Source organism: Orycteropus afer, unplaced genomic scaffold, assembly GCF_000298275.1.
Source record: "Orycteropus afer afer isolate SDZICR_OR568_19922 unplaced genomic scaffold, OryAfe1.0 scaffold00018, whole genome shotgun sequence".
NCBI lineage: Eukaryota > Metazoa > Chordata > Mammalia > Tubulidentata > Orycteropodidae > Orycteropus > Orycteropus afer.
The window spans coordinates 4,117,768-4,139,539 of record NW_006921605.1 but is presented as its reverse complement, the minus strand read 5'-3'; the positions used below and the strand labels follow the sequence as shown (position 1 = coordinate 4,139,539).

General features: G+C 51.9%; 1 protein-coding gene across 1 annotated transcript in view; it reads right to left on the bottom strand.

The window, feature by feature from the left end:
- The window catches only part of USP36 (ubiquitin specific peptidase 36), a 35,898-nt gene that overhangs the window by 6,405 nt on the left and 7,721 nt on the right, over positions 1 to 21,772 (bottom strand). Inside the window, exons 3-12 of the mRNA XM_007959836.1 lie at positions 16,216 to 16,326; positions 15,304 to 15,406; positions 11,913 to 11,980; positions 11,300 to 11,370; positions 10,157 to 10,239; positions 8,677 to 8,788; positions 6,691 to 6,831; positions 6,035 to 6,135; positions 4,919 to 5,054; positions 71 to 763 (exon numbers count right to left, since the gene is read on the bottom strand). Of these exons, the coding sequence (XP_007958027.1) occupies positions 71 to 763; positions 4,919 to 5,054; positions 6,035 to 6,135; positions 6,691 to 6,831; positions 8,677 to 8,788; positions 10,157 to 10,239; positions 11,300 to 11,370; positions 11,913 to 11,980; positions 15,304 to 15,406; positions 16,216 to 16,326 (1,619 nt within the window). The remainder of the gene's footprint in view (positions 1 to 70; positions 764 to 4,918; positions 5,055 to 6,034; positions 6,136 to 6,690; positions 6,832 to 8,676; positions 8,789 to 10,156; positions 10,240 to 11,299; positions 11,371 to 11,912; positions 11,981 to 15,303; positions 15,407 to 16,215; positions 16,327 to 21,772) is intronic.

The window sequence follows — 21,772 nt, the reverse complement described above, 5'->3', positions numbered from 1 at the left end:
CAATGACTGAGGACACCTGGGCCCCTCCCCGGCCTTCCCATCCCAGCCGGCTGCCTCTCCCCACACCCACCTTCTTGGCAGCAGACAGGGCCAGTTTTTTGGCTGGTGGAGGAGACATGATGCTTGTGGGCTCAGTGGCAGTGTTGCTCAAGATGGGGGGCATCAGCTTCACCACCTTCGGGTCGTCTCCGTCAGGCAACACTTTGGGGTGGCTACTGGCAGAACAATCTGTCTCCTGAGTGTCACAGAAACGGGTGGCTCCATTCGTGGGGGTCTGGGGGCGCTTGGCACCATCGCTCCCGGCAGAGCGGTCTGGGCTGGAGCTGCTGGAACCCTGTCGCGAGAGGTCGGGGCTCTGGCTGCGCCCCTTTGGCCCCTTTGGCCCATGTCCGTTGGCAGTCACTTGGGCTAGGAGCTTCGGTGAGGTAGAGAGGACGGCGTCCCTGCTGTCCCCAGAGCCCGACCTCCGGTTCTCCGACCTGCTGCTGCTCGTGTCGCTGGTGCCGTGTGGGCCCTGAGTTTTGGGGCACAGGGAGAAGTGCTGCAAGGGAGTGCATTTCTTGGCCTTCTTTCCAGGCTCATCCAGAATGCTCGACACATGTACTGGGGTTTTGGAGAGTCTGGAGGACGGGGACCCCAAGGGCGGCTTCGAAGGAGTGTTCCCGTGCTGGGGCTTCAGGCCGGCCACGAAGCCATTCCGGGAGACGGGCACGCCAAGCTCCTCTGTGCTATGCAGCTTCTTCAGGGCCACAGGGTCCTGTCGCTGAGGGGGAAGAGCACAAAGCGAGATCAGACTCTGAGGACACGTGAGTCAGGTGAGTCCCTCACAAGGTCACAGCACTCAGTGGAGAAGCCCGGACCCTGGCGAGCAATCAGGCCGGACTATTCATGTGGGCACGTGGTGAAGACACCGTCACACCCATCTCTTCAGACAATTTTAGTATGCTAGAGTTGTGTACAAGGGTGTGTGACTATCCTTACTAAGACAGCAGTACCTTCCCACGAAGGTTTAAATCTAAAACATGGTAAAGGAGAAGTGGTTCCCCAAAGCTGCATCACCCAAACAGGACCACTAAACGGGTCACCCAGACGGGACCACGGATCACCATCCCAGTGCTTCTTCCATTTCTCTCTTCTGGTTGGTTCTGACCTGCCTGTGGGCATCCAAGCGGTGCGTTTATACCGTCATCCAGAGCACTTCCGTAGGTTACTCTCCCCGTAAATGGCTTTGTTTGGACAACATTGCATCACAAGGCTGGTTTATGTAGCTCTGATTGCCTTGAAACTAATGCAGCACCTCTTGTAAAGCAGCTCTTCTTCTAACACTTGCTGCCAACTGCATTTAAGGATGTATCTGTCATTAAACACTGGCGGCGGGCCTTCCTGCTTGAATGCCAAGCTCCCAGGAGAGGGGCAGTAACCGGCAGTGCCCCGCACCACCCTGGCAGGCAGCTCAGTGTCTTGCATATGGTGAGTGCACACAACATAGTCACTGAGTGAAGTCAAAGACTGAAATTTCCTCTGACTCTAGTTCCCCATCCACATTTTCTAGAAATGCAATCTACAGGCTATACTTATTTCTAGGACTTCCCACCAAACATGCTGAGCACACTTCCCAATGCCACTGTGAGTCTTGCCAAGCGCCTGCAAGCAGACGCTGCTCTTAGCCCTCGTCACACACCTGTACCCTGGCATGAGAGGTGTTCCATTTTTTATTGGTAGTATTTTCTGTAGAAAAATTTAAAGTTAAATTCTGTTGGTTTATAATTTGCTTGCTTATGTCATCTCTTGATTTTAAGCTCATAAAGTCTTCTCCAGGGGTTTGAAAGAATTCACTTCTATTTTCTTCCAAGTTTTGTCTCTTTTCATCTTCACTTTGAATGCTTTACTCTTAATATTTTTATAAAAAGAACGTTCTATCTTTTCACTGTACCACAAAACCTCTCGTTTGCTGAATGTTTAAGCATATGGAACTCACCCAACTGTATTTAAAGGAACATGCCTCTGGGGTAACTGTGGTGTCTCGGGGAATTACTTCTGTGACTGTCCATGTAACTGGAGCAGCCTGCAGGGGTGCCTGGCCCCTGGACGCACTCCCTGGGGCCTCCTCCTCACCAGGTCTAGGCTGTTGATCATCAACCCTGCACGGAGATGGTGCACCCGAATTGTGACGTCAATTCCAATGCTTTCCACCTCAGCTTTCCTGTTCTTCCTTTTGCAGTAATTTATTGTTTGCTGAGAACATACCCAGAATATGCAGCAATCCAACAGCTTCTACATGGGACCAGGGACACTGAGGACACTCTTGAGTTGCACAGCCATCCTCGCCCGCCTTTGCGAGTTGTTCCTCCCTCATGAACCTGAACTCACTGCCCACTAAGCTTCCTATCTCACCTTCTGAGTTGCTGTCGTCAAGTTGATCCCCTGTGGCCAGACCTGAGAAGAGCCCAGGTCCCAAGGCAGACCTCTACTAGTGAAGCTGGATTACTGCTTGCTTTTAAGGAGACTTCAGGGAAGATTTCTAGTTTAAGGTTTAAAGATGATCTCAGGGTCACAGAGTCAGGCATTCATCCAACTGCTGATGAACCAACATTCGTGCCTCCAGGCAGTGTGGAGTCCATGAAAAACTCGGCTGCATTTCCTCCCTTTTGACCAGGATTCCTGTACAGACCTGACCAAACTGCTCAGCAGTGGTAGTCAGGCACCTCAGCTTCCATTTCCTTAAATGCTGGAAGGGACTGCCCGGACAATCTGGTTGTCTGCAGTGTTAACGGGCCTGAATGTCTGTGTCTGAAGGTAACCCTTTAGGCGAAGGAAGAGGACCACACAGAATCAGATCAAATGGGAGGTTTGACTCTGTTCTTAAATTATAAACTGTATGTAGGAAGGAAACGACTCACACCTTTGGTAGGAATATTCTGATATGGCATTTTTTAGCAGAAAACTTCACACACACACAAAATTAACTTCAAGCCTATTTCCCAAGTAACACTTTACCACATTAGTATTATCACTTTCTCTCTTGATATGTTTATGCACATGTGTACAAATAGGTGTGTGTGTGTGTAAATATAACTCAAAAAGGGATTACGTTACCCTCACCTGATCTCCTCCCTGCCTGTGTACTACGCCCAGACTCGCGTTTGCTGCCGCTGGTAACGCAGTCTCGTGTGCACCACAGTTATGTGCCTCTGTTGTCTCTATCTTTTGCACATGTTTCTGTGATCAAGTGGGGGTAGGCGAACAGGAATGTACCCACAACTAAGGATTGATTTGGCTGCAAATAGCTGCCTTACATATGCATCTGTGCTACAAAAATATCCATATATGTTACAGAAGTAACAAAGGACAAGATTGGAGCAGCTTCTCAGTGACAACCAAACACCTTGAGGGAGTCACCAGGCTTGCAGACTCGGGACCATGGTCTTGGGGGACATCAAGCTCAACTGGTACAACACAGTGCATAAAAATCTCGTTCTATATCCTACATCAGTGAGCAGCAATTGGGGTCTTAAAAAGCTTTCGAGTGGCCATCTAGGATGCAACTATTGGTCTCCTCTTGTCTGGAGCAAAGAAGAGTGAGGAAAATCAAAGTCATTTGGAAACAATTAGTCCAAGGATATGATGGACCACGAGGACCTCAGCCTTCACAACCCTGAGACACAAGAACTAGATGGTGTCCAGCTACCAATACCAACAACTCGGAAAGGGATCAAAACTGGAGATCCTGGATAGAGTGAGAAGAAAAACGTGGAACAAAATCCAAAAACACAGTAATGACCACAATTACTGGTGAGATAGAGACTGGTGGAATCCCTGAGACTATGGCCCTGGGTTATCCTTTGGGCCTGGAACTGGACTCACTTCTGTGGATTAGCTCTCAGCCTAACAACAGAAAGGCCTATGGAAGAACACTTACCCTAGGGAGATGAACCCCTTAAACTGATCAACAGTGAGACATCAGAAGGGCAGCACTCACACAGAGAGAAAGCTGGCCACACAGGGATGCACAGAGCATAAGGGCACAAGGGAGGGGTGCTAACAGGGAGGAGATGGGAGGAGAGCTGTTTATTGTTGGGATTGTCATTGTGCATGAACTGTTGAGAGTAAAACGAAATCTTGTATGTAAATCTGCACCCAAATCACAAAAAATTAAATGGGAAAAAAAAAAAACCAGGATGAAATTGCAGATATGATGTCCCCTTACTCCTAAATCCTTCTGTGTGCATCGCATAAGAACGAGGACTTTCCTTCCTGAACCACAGAATAACGACCAGCATCAGGAAACTGACACTGATACAGACTACCAACATTTTCAGTGTCAAAATGTGAGGACAAAAATGGATAATTTGGAAAACGAAAATGGTTGCACAACTTGAAGGATGTGACCAGTGTCACCAAACTGTACATGCAGAAACTGCTGAATGTTTAGTTGTGTATATTGTCACAGTAACATGCACACAGCGCACACATAAGCACACATCTGCAGACACATGCACAGTCCCACCCACATACATGCACACACACACACATTCTCTCTCTCTCTCTCTCTCTCACACACACACACACACACACACACTTTCTCCCCAGATGTTTAAGGTGAAGCGTCTGCTTGGTACACTTGTCCGTGCATTGCTGAATGGGCTGTTCTCAAGTCCTTCCCTGACCAAGCTGGGCTAACGAGGCGGACATGTGCTTAGGAATTACCGTCTGGCCAGCCAGGCCAGACTTCCTCACTACCGTCCCCTTTCTCTGGTCCCAATGTCAGCTGATGACCAGGTTGCAGCAGGTTATACTGAATGAAACAGTCCAGCCTGCCTGCCCGCCCTCACCATCAAGGCTGGGCTCTCTGCCCAAGGGGATCTGAGCCTGGGACCAAGAGGCTGGCAACATCAACCTGGTCACCTGAGACAAGTACCTTTCCAGTCAGTGGGGAGGAAGCCAGCCCGTTGCTAATGTTCTTCTTGAGGTGGTCTGGACCTGCGCTTGGGCGGCTGGGGAGGGGCGTGGCCCGGGAGATGGAGCCCTCAGGGATCTTCTTGGAGCTGGGAAGCCTGGCAAAGAAAGAGGCAAGTCAGGGGCAAGTGACATTCACAGCCACCAGAGACCCAGAACACGAGCAAGAATGGGAGACGCCCAAGTTAAGGTTACAAGGATGCTCTACAGAAGGGCCCTCAAAACGGACAGAGGCAGAAGAGCCCAAGAGAGCCTGGCTGTCCCAGCACACTTCTCTGGAGCCCCACTCTGCCCTTGAACCAATGGGATCCTGCTGTGTCTCAGAGGTGTGTGCGACAAGCCCAGAGCACGTCGGAGCCCGAGTTCTTCCCAGATCAGATTCTCAGTTTATCAGAGAGCAGAGAGGACCTCTAAGCCCACGCACCCCAAGAAAAGGTGGCTGCCGATCAAGCCCAGGGCAGCTCACGACCCACTGCAGTCTTCTCTCCCGGAGGAAGGCAGGAGGGCTGGTCATCCTCCAGAGGCAACCCCACTAATGTGACAACAGTATGGAACACAAGAAGGTGCTGCCACTCACACTCACAGCAGCACCAGAGGCAGGGCCAATGGACTCCCCATTGGCCTCCCTGGGCTCTGCGCCCACTTAATGGTCACGCAGATTTGCTCTGAAAAACCTCCTTCCTAGGACATGCTCCGTGAGTGGCTGCTGAGAGAACAGCCACAATTTGCTAATGTTACTTCCCAAGGAGTTCTGGCGGTACAGTGGTTAAGGCACTGGGCCGCCAACAAAAAGGTCAGCAGTTCAAGGGTACCAGCTGCTCCATGGGAGAAGATGAGGTATTCAGCTTCTGTAAAGATGTATAGCCTTGAAAACCCTACAGGGGTTGCTGTGAGTCAGAACTGACTCGATGACTCCCCTCCTATGGGATCCACAATCCCTTTCAGATAGAGGAGGAGACCCGCTTAATGTAAGGAACGAACATCTCAGACAGGTGTTCTCACAGGGGCCTATTAGTGCAGGGAATGAACATCATGAGGTGGGTGCTCTCATGTGTGTTGGGGGGGAGGCTCTCATTACCTCAGGTAGAAGAGCACGTAGGCCTGCTGGTTCAGAACCACCTTGATGTTGCTGGAATGAACCAGGGAGTCGTTCATCTGGTACCACTGTCCATTGCTTGCCTGAAGACCACAGGGCGTTATAGGAGACAAAGCAAAACAGTCAGCAGATGTCCTATGACCACTGCATATGTACTGTCACTGGCCACACCCCCTATGCACTAATGAGCTAGCAAGGATTCCCTGCTACAACGTCTAGTATTTGCCTAACTCTGAATGTGACCTCAGAAGAGGAAGACCCCAGTTCCTTCCCAGTTCCCAGGAGACGCAAGCTTTCCTCTGCCACAGGACACCTGGGCAGGTCTGCTCACCACGGCTCTTCCCACCAGGAATACCCCCAGGCCCAGGCCCCCAGCACCAAGGCATCCACCTCTCTAGTCTCCCTGCGAGCCTAAGCACATTACAGGTTCCAGGGGAGTGGTTTTACGACTTCTTTTCACCACACGCACGAGGCAACAATAGGAATAGAATACAATACATCATCGTATCATTGCTACACATAACCATCTCCCTAAATTCAAGTTCTGTCCTCCTGTGTCGAGCCCACAAACCTGTCCCCAGACGGCAGCACACCCACCGCCGTCGAACATGACTGACCCCAAGATGCGGACGACTGACCTTCACATAACAGTAGTAGTGCCCAGCGTGGCAGCTGTAGCCCGAGTGGACCAGGACAGCGTAGAGTCCGTACGTGACTGGCTCACCATTGCTCTGAGACATGTATGGGCGGATATTGAGGAACTCCGGGTAGCCGACATCCTGTGGGAAAAGCCAAGGGAAAGATGGGTGCAGTTTATCACAGGGAAGGGCCAACACGCCCTCTCCACCTACAGCTCCACACAAGGTCTGAGTCCAGGGGTCCGTCGTCACAGTTTGGGGCGATCAGTCCTGCAGGAGGGTGCAGGGGAGGCTTCCCTGAAGAAGCAGGTCTGTTCCCACCAACCTCCAGGAAACTGCCAGTGACTTCCAGTCTCTTCCTGGCTCGACCAGGCTTCGGCCTCAGTTTTCTCACTACCTGGCTCCCAGATGCAAGGTGAGAAGACTGATCCATCTTCTCCCAGCTCTCTGCAGGAGACCAGTGGAGGAGGCAGGAGAGAAGGCTGGCATTGGGGCTTCCAAAAACATAGGCTGGATCCATGTAACCAAACATTGCAGCAAGTTCACTTTTTAGAGGACTGGGTCAGGGTGGCTCTAATGGCGTAGTGCCTAGGCATTTAACTGCTAACCAGAAAGCTGGCGGTTCAAACCCACCGGCCACTCTGTGGAAGGAAGATGGGGCAATCAACTTCCATAAAGATTTACCACCTTGGAAACCCAAAGGGGTCGCTATGAGTCAGAATCGCCTCAACAGCAGTGAGTGAGAGCAAGTGTCACAGAAAAAAACGCCATGCTGAACGTATTCCAGAAATGGACTTTTTGAAGGGAAAAAACCTGTAAAAATCATTATTGGGTGACAGGCCCAATGTGCCCACATGTCTGCCCAGAGACTGTTCACGGAGGTGCAGGTGACACGGAGTTGATATTCGGAGCTTAGTGTGCGCTCCACCACCACCCATCCCCAAGGCTCTCATTTCTGCTGAGTGCAGCCTGCTTTCAACACACACAACAAGCCATAGAGTAGAGCCTTTGGTGTCAGCCCTTCAAGTTGACATACTGCCTGTGAGATTCACCCCCATGTCCTACCTTTCTGGGGACAAACAGAAAGTCCCCAAAGTCAAAACATTCTGGGCTCAAGAGTCCCAATCCCAGCCTCAATTCAAGCACACACAGTCTCCAGCTGTGCCTCACTGGGTCTCCAGGCCCAGATGTTGGTGAAACACAAGCTCCGTAGTGAAGCCACACGGGATCTTACTCACGGCTGGTCCCCCTGCCCAGCACAGTGATGGCCCCGCGAAGCACCCAACAGGAGTAAGCTGAGGGATGTGTGATGCCCCAGACAGCAAAGTTCAGAAAGCTGAGATTCTGGTCTCAGAGATTCAATACGTAAAATGACTGACAAAAACCTGAGAAGACCTGCAGTTTAAAAAAAACAAGTAAAAACTTGAGCTCGGTATTTTCCGGAGCCCAGGGGAGCATGGCGCTCATTTGTCAAAGTGTACATTACATTCCACAGATACCAGTTGGGGAAACTGAGGCCCAGGGAAATGTCCTGCCCAGCTCCCATCACCAGCCCTAGCCATTGTGAAGACAGCCCCAGACTTCTGGGAAAGACGGACTTCTTTTACAAACGCCCTTGGGCGAAACATAGGTTTGCACACCGCATTCCACAAATGCCACCCAGGCCAGAGCACCTGTCTCAGGTCCAACAGGGCAAGGCAGGTGAAGAGCCAGAGCCTAGTGTCCCTCAACATCTGGTCCTAAGGAAGCCTTGCCTCCATGGCAGAAAGATCAGAAGTCCCGTCAACCAGCATGCTCCAGCCGACTGCACATCACCATCACTTAGGGACCTGTCCCCCAGAGAAAGGCAGATTGCCGGGCCTGCCCTCAGATACTCTGACTCACTGGCTCTGGAGTGTAGCCTGGACTCCGCGTTGTAAAAAGCACCCGGGGATCCTGATGGCAGCGGTGGCGGCTGAACAACCGGGAAGTGGCTGGAGCACTCACCTTGGTAATCTTGCCCCCACTGAAGTTGGCAAAGCGCTTGAGGGAAAGGGTCAGGACGCTGGATGCTCTGTGGATGGAGAAGCGCTTGCTGGCTGGAACCTTCTTCTTACACCTGTGAGGAAGGTGGGTGAAAACGGTATGAAGTCAACAATTACTCCAATGCAACGGCGAGAAGACGAGGGCCAGGGAGCCTGGAGCGCTGGAAACAAACCACCAGAAAACAGTGAACAAGAACACAAACACATCTGCAGAACACAACTGGTGCCACCCAGCAACTGAAGAGACAAAAACTGAAACCAGGAACCTCACTGGATGTGGTCCCATTGAACGCTGGTTCACTGAAAACAAGGTAAAACATTTTGAAAAACAAACAATGGCACGAGCTCCTGTGCTGAACCACGCTGCCCTCGTGTGAGGTTAGAGCTGTTCACAACAGCCTACGCTGATGGCCCCTCGTTTAACAGCCCTGCTGGGCACAGCCCTCACACTCGCTGCCTCAGAAAAGAAAGCCGACAGAGGGAACCCAGGCCCAGCGAGAAGCAGAGATACCAAAGCAAAACTAGGGGATCTGCCAACCAGGAGAACAAGTGGAACACGCGGAAGGCTGCTCTGGGGTGACACTCGCAGGCAACAGCGAAGGCAGACGGGAGCAGGTGATCAAACCGACAGGCTGGAAATCAACGTAAGCAAGCTGGGAGACAGGTCACAAGGGCAACTGGGGCGCAGGGGAACGGAAGGCGCGTACTGGGGGAAACGAGCAGTGCCTTGTCAAGGAGAGAACCGTGGAAGGCAGATGAAGTGCACGCTTGCGTGACCACAGCTTCAAAACGACCCAGACAGGACGGGAGGGCTCAGCGCAGGAGACGGACCAGAACCAAACCAGCCGCCCCTGCGCGCGTCAGAGCAGAACTGTGCTCCAGGGCTTTCAGGGCTTGTTTTTCAGAAACGGGTCACAGGTGCCTTTCTTCCCAGGCAGCTATGGGCAGACTCGACCCCCGACCTTCAGTGAGCAGCCAAGTGCCTTCACTTTTGAGCCACCCAGGGATGCTGCAACGAGACCGTGTGGTCGTTCAAAGAAAGGAAGAGTTACAGTAGCTGAAATGGAGCAGCTCTCAAGACAACTCAGAAAAAAGGGTTCACTGCAGAGCATGGGTGCCTCTAAGAGCAGCCGGAGTGGCTCCGGACTATGTGCCCATGTGACCCTGCTTTCCCGGTCCTCTGAAACGGGGATGATACCAGGCCCTCCGCTGCACATGGGGCTCCCTGGAACACATTTAGAGCAAGGACCGGCACAAGGAGGCGCCGCAGAGCGGCAGCGATAAACCAGACGTGCCATTCCCTGTGAGACACACGCACGCTGCTTGCTACTCGAGCAACATGAACAGTGGTTCCCTCGAGGGACCGCAGGGTCAGGTTAGAGACTTAGTTCACAGCCTTCTGCACAGTCTGACCGGCCTGCTGCAAGCAAAATGAGACTTACTTAGCACACATGTAGGCATTCTCTCCACTCAGGACGTCTGGCTTCACAAACAGTTCCAGAGCTCGTACAATATTTGCTGCTTGCTGAGGAGGACAGAAACAAGGAGCAGATCAACAGCAGGAGAAGAAGGCTGGCTCCAGAAAGACCAAATCCAAGGCCATTCTCAGGCCGAGGCAGCAAATCACCAAATTCCACTTATACATAATTTGCTCGCCAGCTGCCACCTCCTGAGACTCAAGCCTCACGACCAGGGGCAGGTTCAGCGGCTGCACGCCCGTCTCTGCTGACAAGAAGCTCCAGCTGCGGGGCTGCATGACGAGAGCCAGCCAGTGACTGTGACCCAGAGTGCAGCTGGTCTGCCCCAGCCCACACACCGTCCACTGAGGCTCAGTGACCCGCCAGCCACAGCAGGCCCAGAGCAGCCACAAAAAGGCGGCTGCCCCCAAAGGTGCTGTCGCCCAAGATCCTGCAGACACAGAGAAATGCCCAAGGCAGGAGACGGCGACCTGTCTCCCGCCCTGCAAGTGCAGTGGGAGTGACAGTCACACCTCAGGACACAAAGCTGCAGTCTCCTTTTTTCCATTCTTTAACAAAATATGCACGGGGAAAAAGCTGAAGAGATATGTCTAAATGGAGAGTGTATCCAAGATCATATTCAGGGTTGGCAGACAATGGGCCTCTCGAAGAGTATGAAGGGATGGACACTGGGAGGAGGTAACTATGGGGAGGAAGTGGGAGGGGAGCTGCTGCATTGTAAATTTTGGTCAATGACATGAGACAAAGTATATGTGAACTGCTGTATGAAAAGTGAATTTACTCTGTAAATCTTCACCCAAATCCTAATTAAAAAAAAAAAAAAAAGCTGAAGAGAACATGTAAGAGGAATGGATGCGTGGTAGGAGCCTCACATGCTTGCAGTTTGGGTACATGCTTTCGCTAGGTCTATAAGAGGAAGGTGTGAATCTATCCAGATCCATGGACAACATCTTTCTCTCCATTGCACTCTCTCCTTCTCTGGTCTCGTTGTCTTGGTCCCGATGCACCCCGCCAGCACCCACCCCATATCCAGGTCCCCAGCACGCCCCGCCAGCACCCACCCCATATCCAGGTCACCAGCACGCCCTGCCAGCGCCCAGCCCGTACCCGGATCTCCAACGCGACGTCCAGGTAGGGGTCGTAGGTGTCTGACACGCTCTTACACATGGAGCACCTCACTGTAACAGAACAAGTATGTGGGTGAGGGGTGGCTGCCCCAACCCTCCCAGACCAGGACTGGCAGCACACAGTCTGCATGGGGTTTTGGCCTGACGCTAAGACACCCACACCAAGAATAATGGCAGCCGGAGAGAGGCCTCGTGCCAGCTGGTGCTCACCGAGACCCCTGGCAAAGCCAGCTGCCCTTACAGCTCCATAGCCACCCAGAGGGGCCTCCCTCATCTCCCTTGTCATGGCCACCGAGCACCCACACAGGGGCCAGGCCACATTCTCTCCATGGGGAACAATGGCTACAAACTGAGAGGGAAGAGTTCCAGAAGAAACCCTGCCACTAACAGTGGCACTGCACGACACTTGTCCCCAGACTTCCCCAGGGGGACCTCATGACCACTGGCAGGGAACTAGGAAGCCAGGCCAAGACTCAGGGACTCGTCTGAGTCCACAGCGCCAGTAATGCAGTTGCCTGTGTGAGAGTTCTCAGGATTTCCCGGTCAATGTTCCAGAACCTGCCAAGAGGGAACAGGGAAAATGCCTCACTCACCACGGGATCGGAGGTAGCCTCCAAAGATCTGATGGACCAAAGTAGTGGCCTGCGTCTGTCGATCCAACCTGAGAAGATGCCACACATCGTGGGGACAATGAGAAGTGAACAATGTCTATGGTCCCTCCCCCAAACTGGGTCCCCGCTCAGCCTGACGGTGCAAAGGGGAATTGCACGAGCATCCACAGTGCCCCCACCCACTGCCCAACAGGCTCTCTGCTCCTCAGCAGCCCCCACCCACTATCCGACGGGCTCTCTGCACGGCTCTCACCTGCCCTGCCCCCTGCCCGGAAGGCCCTCTGCATGGCTCTCACCTGCCCCACCCACAGAGCACACTGGCGGGGCCACAACACTATCACTGACCCAGTCCTCTCTCATTTCCACAACACCTCATTTCCCACCTTGGAAATAACGTGAAATAACACACTGCCCCAGCGTTCTGGGGACCAACACCAGGTCCCAGATTTTAATTTTTTAAAGTTAGGAAACAAAGAAACCTGTTACTGCCGCCTGTGATCACCACCATTTCACTAGAAGACAAAGCATTTTAACACTGAAAAACGACAAAGCAAAATCACATGGCAGACTCCAAAGTCCCAGGCTGCTATGGACAGTGCTGGCTGCCGGAATCTAACCACCAAGTGCCCAGAAGCCATTCAGAACCTCAAAGAACCCACTCTCAGGAACCAGAGCAGGAGACCACAAACTTCCAGGTACCGGGGGGCCAACTCACTGCCATTGAGTCGATTCCAACTCATAGCAACCCCTCCTTGGGTTTCTGAAGTGGTATCTCTACAGAAGTAGAGTACTCAGTCTTCCTTCTGAGGAGTGGCTGGTGGATTTGAACGGCCACCCTTCTGGTTAGCAGTCAAAGGCCATAGGCACTGCGCCATCAGAACTCCAGGTACCAGTGACAGGAAAAGGAAGCCAGACTCCAGAGAGCCCCCTTCTGCTCCCATCCGAGGCCTGGTGGACAGCAGGGGCCAAGGGAGCCAGAGGAGCCCTGGAGCAGCCAGGGTCACTGCTACCAGGAAGAGGCCAGCAGGCACCAGGCTCCAAAGGCTTCTAGGCACTGAATATGGGGGCTGTGAGGGCACACAGTCGAGGTGGCAGTCCCCCAACACAGAGACACAGGGGAGAAGGCAGTGAGGACGGAAAGGAGATCAGGCAGTGGAGGGTAACCGAGACAAAAGGGAGAAACAGAGGGTCCTGAAGGAAGAAGAAAGCCGGGTGGCCCCATCGATCCTCTGCAAGGAAAACGCTGCACTGCACTGAGCTGACACAGGAGGCGCCCTATGACAGGCCACCAGGGACAGAAAGCAGCAGCCCACCTCTGCACGAAGGGCCTGAGGAAGAAGACAGGAGACAAGTTACCCCAAAAAGCAACCGCCAAGCCAAAGGCAGGGGTGACACTACATTCCAAGCAGAACCAAACATTCTCAAGTGAGCATATGGAATTCGAAAAACCAACCTCCACAAGCAACTTACAAACTATGAAGATTAAAAGGAAAAAGTTAAACAGAAAAGAAATGGAAGAGACAAATCATTTCAGAAACGAAGGAATTATCAGGTGCCAAGAGAATGGAGGAATCCAACGAAACTTTCACAGACAGGAAGCTTAGTGGGCAATGAGCTCAAGTTCACGGCAGAGGAACTACTTGGAAAAAGAGGGGAGCATGGACCAGAGGGACTGAAGCAGCGCCTTCAGGCAGTACGCGTCGACGGAAGCAGCACTGCTGGGTGGTGTGCGTTGGACGGAAGCAGTGCTGCGGGGCCACCCGCGTTGGACAGAAGCAGCGTCACTGGGTCACTGAGGTGCACAAGAAAAGATCATTGAACTGGAACCTGCTTTGTTGTGTGTATTCTTGACAACAACAAAATGAAAAGGAATTCTTTAAAAACAAAAGGGCAAACTTAATAAAACCACCAAGACAATGAAAACGAGACAGAAAGAACAGTGAGAAAGGAGCTGCAACAGAGAACAGCCAGAAACCTGTACCTGAAAAAGCAAAAACAATATTCCAATAAAATATGAAACCCTAATCCAAGAAAACTTTCCAGTAACTACAAAGAGGACTTGAAAACAAAACCAACACCAGTGTGTCCCCGGAAAAGACCACACCCCGGCACCAAGGACATCAGCCGTGTCCCTCTCAGAAAGGACACCCAAGTCTGCTAACACGTCACATCAACCTGCTCTCGACGTCTGAAGCAGAGCTCGCTGAAAAGCAGCACTGCTGCCAGGGCCTGTGGAAGCTTTACTCCTGCACTGGGAAGAACGTGCTGCTGTCTGTGTGTTCCCAGAGTCAGTCTGTGCCAGACCCCACTAACTGGTGTTGCTTAAGGAACAGGGGGCCCAGCCTGAATGGACATGTTCGAAGAGCCTGCCAGGTCACTAGGAAAATCAGCCTGCAATGGTCCCTGAGTCATGGCCAAGTAAGATGGCTGGGCTTTTCAGACTCGAGAGAAAGAAATCCTCAAGGCCTCTCAGCAGAACCATGTGAAGGTCAGGAGCCCAGCCCCGCAGGCTCGTGAGGCCCAGGACGTCCCGGGAGCACTCGCCCTCTTTGAGGCATCTGTCCGAGGACGGGCTTCACCTCAGCACAGGAGACGAGCCCCAGCAGCAGCCAAGGACAAGCACGAACCACCCCCATAGCAGAGCTAAGACCAAGGCAGGAGGCGGGCCGAATGCGGAGGAACAGCACAGCAATCCTCTCTGCTCCACCAGGAAGTACTACAACTAGAAACTCCAAGACAGGGAGAGAGCTACCATCAGAAACGGACAAGTCGGACAGCAGGGTTAACAGAACAAGGACAAGAACTCGCCCACAGGCAGCTACCAGAACAAACTTTAACACCAAAGGGCATTTCAAAACCAAGCAGAGAAAAATCAGAGACAAGAACACAGCAAATACATTAACGTGAAAATGGAAAGTACGACGCACGACAGAGCCAAGCCCCAGCCCAATCACAACCAGTGGACGTGGATGGGCTTAAACTCCTCAACAGGAACGTCCCTGTAGGCCTCCCAGCTCTTTCAAAGAGATGCTGTAACTCTCACCACCTCCTCGTCCTTGCCAGTCCAGCTGGGTTCAAGAGACTATGAATTGAAACGCCAGCAAAATAACGCTGTGGTAATGGGGGAACCCGTGCGACGCTGACCATCCCGAGACACACACTCGGGCATTTTCGCTCCACTGGGCTGCTGACACGGAGCTGCCCTTGGGACGGGAACCAACAGCCCAAGGCAAGAGAGTGCAGTGGGATCACTTACAGACCCTTACATGGCTTCCAAGGCCAGGTCCTGGTGACCAGCAGCCAGGTCCACAGCAGGGAAGCCCAGGCAGAGGGCTGGCCGTGCTGCTGCCTTCCCCAGCCCCCAGGTGCGTACTTGGCATAGCCGTTCAAGCAGGCCTTCTGCATGGCGTCGATGGTGTACCGGAGAAACTCGTGAGCATCCTCTTGGTTCCCAAAGCGGAAATGCCGGGCAATTTCTACGAAAGGAAGAGAAGGTGCATCAGATGGGTAGGGAGGGCTCGGCGTTACCTGACAACCACCCACTCTGATCTTCCTCTCCGTTCCCCCGGGTGGGAAAGGCTTACGTCCACCACGGGTCAGCCACGTGGGTCTTTTTCTCATAGACTGAAGGGCTTTAAGGCTACAGAGCATCAAGCCATTAAACCAAATAAAAACAAAACCCACTGTCCAGTTAACTGCAACCCTGTAAGACAGAGTAGAACTGCCCTAGAGAGTTTCCAAGGCTGTTAACCTTATGGAAGAAGACGGCTTCATCTTTCTCCCGTGGACTGGCGGGTAGGTTTGAACTGCTGACCTTTTGGTTGGCAGCTGAGTACTTGACCACAAGCCATTAGGAAGGCAAGATCCACTGATTAGTTTTCCAAGTAGCCAACGAAGAACACAGACAGGCTGTAATTACACCACTGGGCTGTAATTTACACAGGTTTCTGAAGCCAGCTGACTTCAGCCTCTGCCAAGTGGACCAGGCCCTGACAACATGGCATCTGGCAATGCCCCTGATGTCCAAGGACCCACCGCCCCCTTATCCACAACAAGCTGCCTGCCTAACACATACAGCAGCCCTTCAAATCCAAGGTCCTGTCCTGCCCCCCGCCCCATGACTCCCACCCATGTGGGACTCTATTATTTCTTCAGTCTGCAAATGGAGACATGGGTGTGACATGACAGGAAGACAAGGTCCTCCACAACAGGATTCCTAAGACACCATTCATGTACCCACCCCGCACCGACCTGCCACCACCCAAGGCCGAGCTGGATGACTTACTTTTCAGGTCACGGATGAAGGAGACCGGCTTGATGGCATTGCCACTGTTGGCGAAAGCCTGCACAATGTGGTTCTGCATGACGCACAGCATGCAGAAGCTGCCCTGGTGACCTGTGGGGGGGGCAACATGTGCTTTCAAGAGAGCTGATGGCAATGTCCCTGCCCCAGCAGGACAGGGAGAGGGACAGAGACGCTTGGGGGGCACACTCGCCCAACAGGAGTAACAGAGACGCTCAGGGGGCACACCCGTCCCACAGGAGGAGAGACGGAGGCACTCGGGGGGCACAGCCGTCCAACAGGGAGAGGGACAGACGCTCAGGGGGCACACTCGTCTGGTGGAGAGAAACGGAAATTCTTGGGGCGCACACTTGTCCGGTGGCGAGGAACGTGATTGTCAGCTGCCGTCAACCCCCTCTGAGCCCCGTGTGTGTCAGAGTAGAACTGGGCTCCATCAGGTTCTCATCGGCTGTCCCCAAGAGTCTGCAAGGCCTTTTTCTGAGGCACCTCAGTGGACTGGAACCACCAACCTTTCTGTTAGCAGCAGAGCATGTGACAGTTTGCACCCCCAGGGGTGCCAGCATATCGTCTGGATGGGACCAGCACACTCAAGATCAGTGGACCATGGGGTCAGGAGGCTAGACCACTTCAGGGTTTCCTGCTACCCCTCCATTTGCTCCTCCAGTGTGAGAGCCTCCACCCCACTGAGTCTGGCAGCACCTTGCTGACAAAGGCTTTCCATAAACAATTCAGGCTGTGCAGGTTGTATGGTCCCACAACCACGCACTTGGCCACCACAGGTGATCAGAAAACACATGGGCTGCTATGTTCCAACAAAGCCTTCTTCACAGACAGGCCACCAAGCCCTGCTGTGAGTGATGTCACTTGCTCCTCTCTGGGCATCAGGCTAGACGGCAGGACGTTCACAGCTTTTAAAAAATTATGAACTATTTTAAAGGACAAAGGGTACACCACCACTCAGTTGTACTCAATTTTAGGTAATTTGAAAAACTGAAACACGAGTGCAAAAGTCGAACCCCCCAATATGGCAGCATTGAGGATGAGAAAGACAGAGAGAGTTACATGGGCAGTACAAACAACAAATATGAACCCCTTTGTAAATACAATACTGAGTTGTTAATGAAAGCAAACATGGGTATAGGGACGGATAGATGGGTGAACAAGCTAAACAATTATGTATGTCTAAATGGAGAGTGTATCCAAGATCATATACAGGGTTGGCAGACAATGGGCCTCTCGAAGAGTATGAAGGGATGGACACTGGGAGGAGGTAACTATGGGGAGGAAGTGGGAGGGGAGCTGCTGCATTGTAAATTTTGGTCAATGACATGAGACAAAGTATATGTGAACTGCTGTATGAAAAGTGAATTTACTCTGTAAATCTTCACTCAAATCCTTAAAAAAAAAAAAAAAGTCGAACCCCTCTGACTCGGACACCCAGGTTCTCCCTGGCAGTGACCCGATCCTGGATAGGGCTAGCCTCACTCCCGTTTCCACACAACGCAGTACAGCGTCCAGCACTGGGGCCTTGCTTAACAGTTTCCTTTCCATAAATTATGCATACGGTCTGTGTCACCCAGCAACATGCTCTTTCAACCCACATTGCCAGATGGGACCCCAAGTCATTCTCTCTCACTGCTTGAGTGTCTCCAGGATGACAGACCCTGGATGAGGGACCTGTCCCTAACGGGGCACATTCAGACCCTGCCTGTCTCGTGCTGCTAACCAAAAGGTTGGAGGTTCAAACCCCACAGCCGCTCTTCAGGAGGAAGATGAAACAGTCTGTTTCCATAAAGACTGATAGCCTTGGAAACCATATGGGCCAACTACTCGGTCCTACAGGGTCACCATAAGTTGGAATTGACTCAATGCCTTGGGTTTTCTGGTAGACACATCTCACAGTCAGTAACGGAACACCGTGTAGCCTGTTTACCACATGTGCATAACACTGCTAGTATTCACACAGATTCTTCCTGGACGGGTATCAAAAAGCCGTTCACATGACATTCATGTCAGAAAGGGGGGCTTTTTGTTGTTCGTTTCAGACCTCTCTAAGCACACCCTGTGTCAACTTTCATATTTTAAATGACAACAGTGTTTATGAAGGGGCTCAGCATTAGGCAAAAACCCGATCCCTGTTAAAATAACACACAAATCTGCCTGCTGGGAAACCACCAAGCTGAGCTCCCGTTTTTCTGACACGTTTGACCCCTGCTGACCACGTGCTAGTAGAGTTGAGGGGATCGACCTGCTGACCACTGGGGGACGCACTGTTGCGCTGTGGCCCTGAGCCTTCAGCGGCACTCCGGCAGGGAGCCCCGAGTCCGGCAGAGCTCCTCAACACAAGACCCCCGAGGCTCTGGAAGCACGCAAGGGGAACGGCGGGGCAGCTGGACCACACTTTATTCATGTAATTCAGAAAAACAGAACTCACCCACGAAGCCCAAGATGTTATGAATGTTCCTACTTCTCTAAGGAAGTGCAATAATTGAGCTGACTTCAAGAAAAACACAACCGAATGAAACCTGGGCACAAGGTAGAGCGGGACCCACAGAGCTGAACACGCCGGCACCGCCCTGTCCTCCCAGGTCTCCTGAGTTCTCCGCTTTGAGAGACGCGGTCTCACCATCTCCCTTCAGCTCTCTATTAGCAGAAAATATTTGCATTTCCCTCCTGACAGGTTTCCGCCTTAACACAGGTTCACTCTTTCACAGGTTTTTACCAACTAAAGAACAGGACTGAATTCTGTGATCCTTTGACTTTCACACCAAGTGTCTGTTTTAGCCAAATACTAGTGGCCAGAAGTGGTCTAGTACTTGGCAGGAGCTGGTGCTCTGAGTCACAGAACAGCAGAGCCTTGTCATGCTAAGGGGTCCGTCTCAAGGCCCTTGAGCACCTCCAAACCACGTACCCCAGGACCAGGAGAGGATGATGCAAGCCCCCGAGGGGCACTAGGAGAGCAGGGGGGGCTCACAGGGACAAAATACCAAAGCTGCTTTTCACAGGGCTGATTGGGGAAGTGGACCTGAGGCTCACTGATATTTCCTAGACTCACCCTGGCCCCAGGGACAGAGACATCCTAAGGGAAGGGAGGCGTGCCACCTGGAGAGGGTGGAAGTCACGTCTACTTACAGGTGCCAGGTTACGCAGCTTTACAGGTGGCATCAGCTTTAACCAAACAAACCCTCATGTGCTGACCAACGGCTCAACACAAACCCCATGGAGAAAGCAAGAGTGGGGGTGGGACGTTCTGCCACGAAAGCAGAGCAGACAGACCTACACCACAGTCAGCAGGGAAACCATCACCTCTCAAATGTGACCACAGGGCCCTCCAAACGACCACAGTGAGGCTTGGGGCAGGGACTCTCAGTCACCTTCACCTTAACAGAGAGCTGCTGCAGGAAGCCGTCACACCAGCAAGACATGGAAATCTCACTCCCTCCATCTTTTCTGTGGTGCAGGACAACCATGTGGTTTTTTGTTTTTTTTTTTTAATTGAATGACTATCCCTGAACATGCCCTACAATCTGAAACGTCATCACAACAAAGAGCCACCCAAATACCCCCATCCTCCCCATTTACCCCCATCTGCTCGGACTTTTTGTTTACAATTTTTTGCTCATTCTCTTTCTCCTTTTTTCATTTTACCACAGATTTGTGAATACAAAACGGTCCTGCCTGCATCTCAGCTTTATGAACAGGAAGGCAGGCTGCGTGCGGTCTTCTGGGGTGTTTCTGCCTCACTCGATGCTCTAAGATCCACTTCTTTACCAGAAGCCACAGATGGACTTGGCTCTTCTGCCGGCCCTGTGTTGGCCAACGTGACCAGGCCACCAGCCACGAAGCCATACTTCTGCAGATAAAGCATTTGGTGGCTTAGGTTTCTGCCCAACACTTTTTATGGGGGTTTCCTGGTCTCCACAAGTAAGAGCTCTCCTGGGGGAGCAGGGCTGTCAAGTAATAGGTTATGTGAAGGCAAACCCCAAACTGTTCCCCAGAGCAGCCCAGGAGCATAGGGGAACCTCATGGTCTGCACGCTGCACCATTGGCTGAATTTTTACCCACCACCAAGGTGTGAGCACCCCACTGTGGCTCAGACTGCACGTCCCTCACGACGAGTGAGGCTGACCAAGCCTCTCCAGGTGCCAATGACCGGGAGTGTCATCCTCGGAAAAACACCTGTTCAAAATTTGTAGTTTCTTCTGCAGCCACTTCTCTTGTCCTTGTTGACTCACTGTCTTCAGATGACCTCAGTACTATTCCTTTGCTGTTTGGATGTCACAGATACCAACCACTCCGTGTTTGTAGGTGATCTTTTAATTTTCAATGTTTCTATAAACAAGTGTTCTTAACTTGAATGCAGTGGAATTTATTGTTTTTTTCCTTTATGGTTACCACTCTCCACATCTTCAGAAATGCCCAACCCCAGGTCAGGAAGACAGATACCTGGACCTCTCATAAAGGCTTTGTTTCACTTTTGAGATTCAGGTTTTAATCCATGTGAGGGTGATTTTTGTGTCTGCCATGAAATGGGAACCCACTTTCATTATTTTTTTTCTGTAAAAAACAACAAAATTTGTAAAGTTCCATTTATTTAAAATGGCAGAGGCACATATATGGGAGAAATTATGAAGAAGCACATTTCCCAACACATGTGGCTCATTTCCCGGCTCTCCACAAGTTTACTGGCCACTAGCCTCTCCATAGCCCAGCGCTACCCCATCTCAACGTCTGTAACCACACACGGCGTCCTTCAGTTAGGAGCACGCGCCTTCTTGGCCTGTCTCAGGAGCCTCTCGGCTATGTCCGGTCCACTGCTTTTTAGTTAAAAGCACAGGCCTTCTTGTCCTCTGAAGCTTCTCGGCTATGTCCGGTCCACTGCTTTTCAGTAGGAACACATGACCTTCTTGCCCTCAGAAGCTTCTCGGCTGTATCTGGTCCACTGCTTTTCAGTTAGCAGCACAAGACCTTCTTGTCCTCAGAACCCTCTCGGCTATGCCCCATCCACTATTTTTCTTTTCCACATAACATTTAGAACCTACTGGAGCTACATCAACCCACACAACGATTTGCGGAAACAGGACATTTTTATAATAGTAAGTCTTCCCTCTGTAAAGAGAACTACCACTCCATCTATGCAGGGATCACTTCCTGTCCTTGGGAAGGGCTTTCCAGGTTGTATCTGCATCAAGTTGACTGAGTCGCAGTGAACCTCTGTACAGGAGAGAGCAGTGCTGTCCGGCCCTGCACTGTCTTCATCACTGGTGGCACGGGAGTCCGCCGCTGCAGCTGTGGGGTCAATCCACCTCACAGAAGGTCCCCCTATTCACCAAACATGACATCCTTTCCTAATAATTTCCTGATGATGTGCCCAGAGTAAGCAAGTAGAAGTCCTGCCACCCTCACTTCTTACGAGCACCCTTGATGTATTTCCTTTAAGATTGATTTGTTTGTTCTTTTGGCAGCCTGTGTTAGATTGGAGCTCTGGTAGCATAGTGGATAAGACACTTGCCTGCTAACCAGACGGCTGGCGGTTCAA